An 11286-nucleotide genomic window follows, 5' to 3' on the forward strand; every position below is an offset into this window, starting at 1 on the left:
TTTGAACCTTATTACTTTTTAGTTCAGTATTGAAAGCAAGTTTGAGGTGGCCTAACTGTAGTTAAATTGGAGGGTTGAAGGAATTTGAGGTGGTAGAATAGAAACTGGATGCCCAAACATCATATTTTATCTATGGAAATTGTATCTAATATTCTACATTTAAAGAAAAGAATTGCAGTTGTGTGAAAAAGAGAAATATTGAAGAGTATGGGGAATGAGCAGGACAGTGGGATTAGAGTAGGTGGATGATGGATAAAAACATGATGCACTGCTGAGGAGGACTTAATGGGCTGTGTCCTTTTTTCATGCTGTAATCTATAATTCTACATACTTTAAGTGGCTTCATCTAGTTTAATCTAATTATTTTAGTGTAATTTAAGATTAATTTGCGAAGAGTGTATCTTGCTGGATCCAGAAATGATCATGATTGACCATTTCTAGGAAGTATACATGTTGGCCGGTTTGTGTTTTTGGTATGTTAAAAGTCGTAGATGCTTAGGAGCGGTTAAAACTTAACTGCAGCATAAGGAATAGTTTTAATCCCAGTGTTATGGATCTGTTCCTATGAAAACTAGTTTGTCAACAAAGTGATTTTCAAATGACCGCATCAAATTCTCATCAAACTTGGGTTACTTCATTTAAGTCTGGAAAATAGCATGATTCGTATTGGTAATAGTTTGTTTATTGGACAAAGTTGCCTGAGCTTAGAAATTTATGGGTTGGGTAAACAGTACTACTGGATCTAAACAAAAGTACCACATTTGTAAAGTACATCAGAAAAAAATATAAAGGATGTCTGCATTGTATTTATAACAAATGTAGTTAAAAGAAGTAACTTTTTATTAATGGCCTTGTCTAAACCATTGATTTCATCCTGAATATATCTTGCACTTGTGTATGACGGTATTGCATATGACTGTAGAATGTCTTGTTTAGACTAAATAGATACTGTTTGATTAAATTTTAAAAAGTTGGCAAACTTGTGCAGAAAATGTCTGCACAGACATTTAATCTATGCAATTCATCACGATATGCAGAATCAGGTGTGTAAAGAGCTTGTTTTTTGTTTTCAATGACAGTAACTGTAGCTGATTACATATCTCGTGCGGAATCACAGAGCCGACAGCGGGTCCAGCCTAAAGAGAATCCTGCAGCCAGCAAAAAAGCAACTGCCTTGGTAAGAATTTGAGCAATAAAATTGGTAGCAAAACTGATGTACCGTTTGTATCCGTTATTGGTCATTTATATACGGTTGTAGTGTCTATATGCACTGCTATCGAAAGCCAAGCACTATGTGTGGTTATGGAAGGTTTACTAGCCTCTGATTCAGATAAAGAAGAACTGACAGGATAGTCAGCAATTTTCTATCAAAAGAAATTTAAGGTTGTGTAGTTAGTCGGATGGGTTCATTTTTAACTGAGTATAAAAGTTTAAAATCAGCAACACAGCAAAGCACAATGCCAACACTTCGAAATTCGCCTTTTGGCATTAGCACTTTGCTGATTTCTGTGGAATGTTCACTTTACACAAATGCCAGATATGCAATGTAATTGGGGCATTAAAGTTTTTACAGTACAGATCCCACCACTTAAAATATCCACGTTTAAAACGTGCTGTTGCTAATATCGGCCAAAAATTGATGACCATCTGCATTAACGTCAACTTCAAAGTTGCTGGTTATAATGTCTTAATTGCTCCAGTTATTTTGAGCAGAAACAGCTGTGTATACTCTTGAGTTCACCTTCATTTAAGGTGCACTGAGTGCAAGAACAAATAAGTAAATAACACTAAATAAGGTGCACTAAATGTAATAAAATACAAGGTGAGCATGATTTTTAACATCCAAGAACCATATATCCACAATCTGTTGCATCATTTTTATGAAAAGGAATAACATTTATTGGCATTAATTTTATTACCTTTGGGGAAGGGAATGTGGTGATGGCCTTTGAAGGCACTGTTTTGGTTAAATGTTACAGCTAAGGTGACTAATTTGGTACCATTTGTTTGCAGCCCTGAATGTTCAGCAATTTAGAAGCAAAAACAATTTATCCTCCTGTGCTATACTGTCCATTGTATGTAGCGGGCAAATCATATTCGCACAAATGTGTCCACTATAAGTGGTGGGGACGGTATTGGTAAATAGTATTAAATTGTATGTGGTTGTGAAATAAATTATGGTTTTCTAAATAAGTTCGATTTTCTAATGCTTTTGTACATTTCAACACCTATTTTGAATTGATGCAAATTTGGACTAGAATCTGTTACCTTGATTATCATTAAATTATTGGTGATGACCAACTGGTTTCTGTTCAGATCACTCCAGCATTTGATATTTGTGCACCTAAAAATGAGGGACCAGTTGATAGTCAGTGCCGGGAATGAAACTTCTCCCCTTTCAACAAGTCAATGTTATCAGCGAGCATGAAGCAATCTTTAGTCAGGTATAGCATGGGTTACAGGAAGAGTAAACTTTCATCAACTGTCCCAGCAAGGCAGCTTAACCCTACTCTGAAGGACCCCCCCCCCCCCCCCCCCACCCCCGCTCCTCTTCTCTACTAAATCACAAGATAATCATGAATAAGGAAGGTCACTTGATCTAAGTGTATCAGCACATTCTCCCCCACCAACACCCCCCCCCCCTCCCCCCAATTGTAGTATTGTTATATTTTTCAATTATTTCATCCATTAAATCACACTGTGCATGAGCATAAAATTCCTGATATTGGTCCTAAAGTTATCTTTCTTGTTTTGCTCCCATAGTTTCATTTCAATTAATATTCTGGGTTAAAAATGTCCATACTCTTAACAATTTTGTATACTTCTATAGAAGACTTCATTGCTAGGCTGAAAAGCTCACGTTTCTTCACTTTTTTTTCCTCATAACAGATCTCTGACACTTGGGATCAGTTTTTGGCTGTTCTCTGCATTACCTTCCATTCCTGAACGTCTGTTGTTTCTTGGCAACTTAGAAAACTGCAAACTTTTCTCCTCCTACCTCCCTTCATAACTGCCATCATCACTATCCTCAAAAATGCACCTTGACCCATCTGCCCTCTCCAATTACTGCCTCATTTCACACCTCCCTTTCCTCTCAAATCTTTCACTGTATTATCGCCTCCCACATCCATGCTCATTCTCCTGAAACTCTGTATTTGAACCCCTCTAGTCTGGCTTCCAATCTTTTCATAGTACCTGTACAGCTCTTGTTACCAAGTCATGAATAATATTCTCTGACTTGCCATTTGCAGCTTTTGACAGTTCAACATGCCATACTCTTTCATGCTGTATCTGCCCACACTCCAATCACTGACCTGGACCTCGATGATGTCACTCTTTGCTGCCGTAGCCCTCCCGCACCAGCTCATGCTGTACCTTGCAATGGCACGCCGCCCATGGTCGCTGCTCCTTTTATGGCCCCGACCTGCCGCTGATGGTCTCTCGCAGGTCGGGGCCTCCATGCTGCCCATGGTCGCCGCTCGCTGCTCCTTTTATGGTCCCGACCTGCAGGAGCAGCGAGAGACTGTAGAGGGATGTGATCGGGGCCCAGGGGAGCCGCGAGTTTGGGGCCAGGGACACAGGGGCAGCACGAGCCAGCCCACACTGTGATATGTATGCGCACTAGATCTGTGCAGCAGAGCTGGTCTCCAGTTGTCTTGGGTAATCCTTGCCACTGGACCAAGACCTAGCTCTGTCAAGCCCATGTGGTGGCTGGTGTGCAACGGCCACCCCACGTTTATAAAAAAAAAATTCACGCACAGGCATCTTCCACCCTTCAGGATGTAGTTCAGGTCCTTCATTGAAACACCTGTGAACTCATTCTCTTTTTGGCGTGGAAGCAAGTCATCCTCGTTTCGAGGGACTGCCTATGATGACTCCTTCATGCCATATTCGTGTATCTCATCTTTTTCAGCCTTACAACCCCACAAGATGTCTGCGCTCCTCAAATTCTGCCCTCTTGAACATTCCTCATTATAACTGCTCAACCATTGGTGGCCATGCCTTCAGCTGTTTGGGCTCTAAGCTCTGGATCTCCCTCCCCAAACCTCTCTGCCTCTCTTTCCTCCTTTTAAGACGCTCCTTACAACCTACCTCTTTAACCAAGCTTTTAATCATCTGCTTTAATTTCTTTTGTGGCTCGGTGTCAAATTTATCTGTTTTGTCTTGTAACACCGCTGTGAAGCGCCTTAGGACGTTTTAATACATTAAAGGCACTATAATAAATAAAAGTTATTATGCCTCTGCTTTGTAGTCCAAGTCCATGGCACTGCCCTTGCATTCCTACTATTTAAATGCAGGCAGTGTATTTCCAGCAATGGCTTCTCCTTCCTTCCCTGCATTGCTACGTCTGGAGTCACTCAAAGATCTTGCCTTTGCCCCCTTGTATTTCTAATCTACATACTGCTCCTCAGTAATATTATCTACAGGCAATGGGTCAGCTTCCACGTGTATGTTGACAAAATTCAGTTCAGAAGTACTGTGATTAGGCCTGTGTGGAGCATAAACGCCGGCATAAACCAGTTGGGCGGAATGATCAGTTTTATGTGCTGTAGGCTATGTAATTTGCAGTCTGTAAATGTAGTTTTGGATCTGTGGACAAGCCTACTAAGTAAGTGAAGAGCATTGTGATTCATTGTAGCAGAATTGTATAAGATTTAGTGGGGGCCACCAAAAAGTCAGCTGCTAGGATGGGCCCTGCTCGAGGAAAGGTGACTGTCGGAGGATATATAATGAATAAATATCTCTTCAATTGATTGGTCCCGGGAGTTGGGATTAATTACGGTTTTCTGCTAATTTATACCAGAACGTGTTTTGTAAGGAACAGTAACTAATGTGATTTTAAGCAAATAATTCAGAAATTTCTGATCTAACATTGAGGATTCTGTATAACGCTCTTGTCTCCTGTGCAAGAGGATGATTGCTTTTTATAGTACTTACTTGAGACATTCACAGTTGTGCGCAGAACAAATTTTGCATTGGCTTTTTCTCAGTTAACTAATTTTAATTCGCACTCGCGTGTGTACTCAGCAGGTGCAAGAGGATGTGATTGATGAACTCTCTCCAGCTGTTAAGACCATAAATGGAACGAACAATGTTTCTGGTGATGAAGCTCCTACACGTATGGTTTCTAAGGAAAGCCAACAAAAAGATTACCAAGGAAATGGAACTAAAGTTGTGGTGAATGGTGTTTCTTAAATATTACCCACCATCGTCCAGTTCTGCATAAATTACGTTTTCTAATAGTGCTTGTAAAAGCTTGCCAAAGATAGAATAAGGACTGCCAGACTTTACGGCGCACTTTTTTCTAGTTCCTCCGTACTGGAATGGAGATGGGGAGGGTTCTTGAATAAAACACTTGTATAAATTTGTTTTTCACCTAGTTAAGTTCTCAATACATTATCAGATGTTGTGCCTTCAGACAGTAGATGCAAAATTAAAAGAGCTAGCTGGTTGTAGGAAATGTTTTGAAATGTTTAAAAAGAAATTTCAGATTATTCTGGAGATGGAGATCATTGACATTTGCCGTAATATGTTATGGATTAAAGCATTGGCTGCTTTTTGTCAAGTTCTCCAATATGCAACCACTTTTTCACCTGAGGAAAACAATAGAAAATGCAGTTTCAAAATTTTGCACTGAATTGTAAATTTAACATTAGGGATACTAGGTGATACTAGTCTGGAAACTGGTCAATTTTACTAAATCTCTGTAGGTTTTTTTTAATGCTGTATGTAGAGAAAATTGCAGACCACTGGAGAATACTCGTTTGCATCTATACATCTGCAGGGACATTGGGATGTGATTGGCAGTGACTGTTTTACAAAGGGGCTTGTTTGGTTTATTTATTAACTGTACAGTATTTAAAAATCAAGCAATGCTTTGGATGTTACACTAAACTGGTTGTAGATGTCATTGCCAAAATAATCCAACTACTGTAAGATTAAGTTCCAGAGAAACGATTTTCCATGTAAACTACATTGGTTAGAGTCCTTAAGAGTATTTTTATTTTCAGTTTCGGTTGGTTGATGTGCAATATGTTTTGTATGCAGATAGTTGATAAATAAAGTTTGATCTTCCATCTTCTGACTTAAAATATGCAAACATGAATGTTTTCTGCAGCTTTACTGTAATGTTTTCAAATTTGAGTTTTTTTTCATTCCTGTGCTTGCTGACCCTACACTGGCTCCAAGTCTGACAACACCTGTATTTTAAAATCCTGATGCTTGTTTTGAAATACCTCTGGACTCACCCTCCCCATCTCTAAACTCCAGCCCTGCAAGCCTTCAAGATCTCTGCACTCCTCCAATTCTGGCCTCTTGCGCATCTCTGATTTTAATCGGATTGGCTAACTAACACAAAACAGAGTCTGGATAAATGGGTAATTTTCAGGTTGGCAAACTAACTTGAGGTGCCGCAGGGATCAGTGCTGGGGCCTCAACTATTTACAATTTATATTATTGACTTGGATAAAGGGACCGAGTGCAATGTAGCCAAATTTGCTGATACGAAGATTGGTGGGAAAGCAAATTGTGAGGAGGACGCAAATAATCTACAAAGGGATATATAGGCTCAGTGAGTGGGCAAAATTTGGTAGATGGACTATAATGTGGAATAATGTGAGGTTATCCACTTTGGCAGGAAAAATAAAGAGGCAAATTATTTAAATGGGAAGTGATTCCAAAATGCTGCAGTACAGAGGGATCTGGGGGTTCTTGTACATGAAATGCAAAAAGTTAGCATGCAGGTACAGCAAGTAATCAGGAAGGCACAAGGAATGCTGGCCTTTATTGCAAGGGGAATGGAGCATAAAAGTAGGGAAGTCCTGCCACAACTGTACAGGGCGTTGGTAAGACCACACCTGGAGTACTGCGTACAGTTTTGGTCTTATTTAAGGAAGGATATACTTGCACTGGAGGCAGTTCAGAAAAGGTTCACATCGTTGATTCCTGAGATGATATGAAGAAAGGTTGGGCCTATACTCCTTGGAGTTTAGAAGAATGAGGTGATCTTATTGAAACATATAAGATTCTGAGAGGGCTTGACAGAGTAGATGCAGAGAGGATGGTTTCCATCGTGGGCAAATCTAGAACTAGGGGGCATAGTTTCAGAATAAGGGGTTGCCCATTCAAAACAGAAATGAGAAGAAATTTCTTGAGGGTTGTAAATCTTTGGAATTCTCTACCCCAGAGAGCTGTGGAGGCTGGATCTTTGAATATATTTAAGGTGGTGATAGACAGATTTTTGAATGATTGAGAGTCAAGGGTTATGGGGAAGTGGAGTTGAGGCCAGGATCAGATCAGATCAGCCATGATCTTATTGAATGGCGGAGCAGGCTTGAGGGGCCAAATAGCCTACTCCTGCTATTTCTTATGTTCCAATCTCTTCCCCCATTGGTGGTGTGCTTTTAGCTGCCTTGGCTCTAAGCTCTGAAATTCTCTCTCTACCTCTCTCTGCTCCTTAAAACCTACCTATTTGACCAAGCTTTTGATCATCTGTTCTGATACCTCCTGTGGCTTGCTGTCAAAAAATATATTTTATTGATATCGCTCTTAAGTGCCTTGGGATGTTTTGCTATGTTTAATGCGGTATATAAATGTAAGTTGTTTCTGTATTGTGTATATATTGCACCAAGTGATACTTTAGAATATAGCTGCTATTGTAAACAAATTTGACACCCCAGCTTCTCGCCTTGTACATAGCTACAGCCACACACACAATTTAGAGCTTGGTACTCTGAACTAATCAGAGATCCACATTCTAGTATGAGAATGTGATATAATTAGAATAGGGACATCAGATACACCTTTTTTTGATCCCATTGCTGCTGTTTGTGATATTTTTGGTGGGGTGGGGGTGGATGCAAAAATAGCACCACTTGGGTTTGTTTCATCATTCAGACCTGGTAAAATTTGTAAAGTTTTTATTTTATGAACAACCACAAACTACAATAAGAAATATTTAGCAATAGGCACATATTCTGATGCCCAGTAAAATGTACAAATAATTCTAATTATATCCCAGCCAATCTGAGATTACGGGTGACACGCAGCCGCATTCTGGTTACCAGGTGCATGTTCAAATAAAATAAATACACAAATATATTACATACAAGAGAGTACCTAGGTGTCACTGGATATTTTTCTCGGGTTCAGCATCTCTGATCACCCCTATAGGTGAGCGCTCCTTCCTTACGACCTGAAATGTAAAGTTTCCTGCCTGATATAGAGAATTTAGAGTGAATCCTTGGATCGAACAGAAAAACTATTCATTGTTCTATTATGCTTACTGATTAATATTAGTAATCTAGCTTCTACTGTTCTTCCTTGACTTCAGAAGCCACTTCAAGATTGTATCTTAAGTCTATTTGATAGTTTATAAACTATTAGACAGTGAGTGGATACATTTGTGTCTGCTGCATGGCACTACAATGTAGACTCTGGATGTATGATTCTTGAAAGTAACCTTTATATGGTAGTTTGTTGCTCGCTCTCCATGGACTCCTGCTAGCAAATCTAACACTGATGGTTTAAAATGCACTGTTCAATTGGAATGAGACAGACAGACATTTAAATAGTCTGGAACAATTGGAACTGCCAATTAAACAAATGTTCAAACAAGACCCACAAGATGCTTATTATTGAATTGAATGGCTTGGCTCCTCCCTCAGACATAACATCCATATTCTGGGATTAACAGGCTTTAGTTGTGGGTCAGCCCCATTTGATTTGGCATGAGGATACAGTAGTTCTATCATTCAGTTGTTCCTAATGTACTGGAGGAACCATACAAAAAAATTTAAAATTACCTGCTCCTTATTGTATCTTGAATTATAGCATTCATTGAGCAATCCAAGTCATCCAGGTTTTCACCCCAAGATAGTCTGTTTCATTTGTGTCAGGTGATTGATTCACTTTCATCTGCTACCCTATTGATTGAATGAGGATTGTTGGTGCACAGAGCTTTGTTATATGTGACCACTTGGATATTAAATATGAGGTCTGGTTAAGAGCATTCTATTCGTTCAATGGCTGCTAATTGGGCTGCTCGTAATTATGTATCATTTAAAGTTTCTCTGAAGCTGATACGTAGACTTAACTTTCATCCGACAGACCGAGGGCCGTGCCGACACGATGGGCTGAAATGGTCGCCTTCTGCGCTGTAAATTTCTATGTTTCTATGCTGTTTACCAAACATTTGTTTTAAGTGCAGCCAACACCAAGGATAGTGTTTTCAGCTGGTCTGATTTGGCAACAGTGATTTAATCAATGCTGAGACTCCAGTGCATTACTGAGGGAGTGCTGCACTGTTGGAGGTGCTGACTTTGGATGAGACATTAAACCAAGGCTCTGTCTGCTCTCTCTAGTGGACGTAAAAGATCCCAAGCACTAATTTGAAGAAGAGCAGGGGAATAACTGCCAGTGTCCTGGTCAATATTTATCCCTCAACCAACACAAAGATTATCTGGTCACTATCTCATTGCTGTTTGTTGGACCTTGCCGTATGCAAATTGGCTGCTGCACTTCCCTACATTACAACAGTGACTACACTTCAAAAAGCACTTCTGGATGTCTGAAAGCCACTATATAAATACAAGTGTCTTTTTTTAAATTGGGGAATCACAGTAGGGGCCTCCTTTCTACTAAATTGGTGGTACTTTGGCAGGGCTGCTACAATGTGCTTGAATGACTTACCAATATTGTAGGGTCTTTGTCCTTTTAATAATCTTCACCTCCTGACCATTTTACTCAGGCTCTGCAGGGGATGTTATTGTTGGTTTATAGTTGGGGGATTTTCTAGGAAGAATTTTTAGGTTAGTGTAAGTCAAAAAGAACTCTGCTATTCTGGCCTTTATACATGGTGGGATTAGGGGTTCACATGGCAGCTTTAACCATATCTAGACAAAAAGTGATTCTCCAGAACCAATCAATCAGTATTGGACAAGTTCCAATTTATGAGGGATGCTATATTTTGAAGAATGGCAAAACTCTACAATGTAGGTATTTTTTTTTCCTGTTGCTGTTTTTCCCTCAACAATGAAATGGAGTTCTAATTATTTAGAATATACATTGATCAATTTTTATGTTTTGTAATGTGCAAATTTCAAAGTACACATGATTGCTGTATTTGCTAAACAAACAACTGTTTGAATTTGAGTTTCTGTGAAAGTTAGGAATGTGCAGTACTGGCAAAGACTTAACAGTCCATTTGGCTGGTTCCAGTGTCCAGGAAAATACATGCCATGCCCCTCTATCATGGAACATGGAAAAGTTCTCAAATTTCCAAAGTTCCTGTTTTATATATGGGGGCAAAAAAAATCAAATTGCTAAAATGGCTTCTAGCTGACTTTAGATGATGGTCTTTCTCCAGTGAGGGATAGTAGGGTGAGTGAGCAGGGTTTACAAACAGCAAATCCAAGCATACAATGACCAGTTTTGCAGTCAATCAAAAATATTCCAGGAATTGTAGGCAGAAATGCTCACTGGAAAGGACTTGGGCCTCTTGGACAGACACAAGCTTCTGGTAGAAAATGTTGAGGTATTTTGAGCACAGGAACTACTATGCAAGTGAGTTTCATTTTATTGTTTTAAAAAAAGTCACAAATCTTATGTACAATGGTAAGTCCTCAGCTTAGTGGTGAAACACATAGTGGCCAAAAGGATCTTCAAGCAATACTTTGAGCAATTTCTTTAAGCCTGTTTTTCCACTTTAAAGATGGACTACACCAATGGTTCATTTTTATCTTTTCATTTTTATTTTTTCTACTTTTTCCATTTTGATTAGAACATTGCTAGCTTGTGATTTGTTGCTGTTTTATGAATTAAATTTGAGCCAATTGGGCTGTGTGCACCACATCCACTGCATTTCCTCCCTCAGTCACCTCCTGCAAGACCTCTTCAGGTTTGTCAAGCAAAATCTTCCTTTCTGAAATCCACTGACTGCTTCTAATTATTTTCCCTTCATCTAGATATTTAGTAATTTCATTAAAGAATCCAAATATTTCCCTCACATATTAATCTTAACTGTCCTGTAATTATGCAGTTAAGTTTTCTCTTTTTGAAAATGGATATTACATTAGTCAATCCTCCAGGACCTATCCACTCAATAGGACCATGAAATGTAATTTCTAGTATTTCTTTCCCCTGAGGATCCTGTCGAGTTCTGGCAATTAATCTGATAGCTGAACTAATTTTTCCAGTACTTTATATAACATCTCTCATCTCATTTTTGACCAATGCAGGATTTACCATCACCTCTTTTGTAAACACTGAAGCTAAGAACTTGTTAAA

General features: G+C 39.2%; 1 protein-coding gene across 4 annotated transcripts in view; it reads left to right on the forward strand.

Moving 5' to 3' along the window:
* The window catches only part of fxr1 (FMR1 autosomal homolog 1), a 109704-nt gene extending 103627 nt beyond the window's left edge, over positions 1 to 6077 (forward strand). For 3 of the 4 annotated variants that reach the window (XM_070883425.1, XM_070883423.1, XM_070883427.1), the window contains 2 exons: positions 1080 to 1177; positions 5029 to 6077. In XM_070883425.1, the coding sequence (XP_070739526.1) occupies positions 1080 to 1177; positions 5029 to 5196 (266 nt within the window). In that variant the 3' untranslated portion in view covers positions 5197 to 6077. The remainder of the gene's footprint in view (positions 1 to 1079; positions 1178 to 5028) is intronic. The other variant, XM_070883424.1, reaches the window with a different exon arrangement.
* Positions 6078 to 11286: the final 5209 nt, after the last annotated feature.

Source organism: Pristiophorus japonicus, chromosome 6 (genome assembly GCF_044704955.1).
Source record: "Pristiophorus japonicus isolate sPriJap1 chromosome 6, sPriJap1.hap1, whole genome shotgun sequence".
Lineage (NCBI taxonomy): Eukaryota > Metazoa > Chordata > Chondrichthyes > Pristiophoridae > Pristiophorus > Pristiophorus japonicus.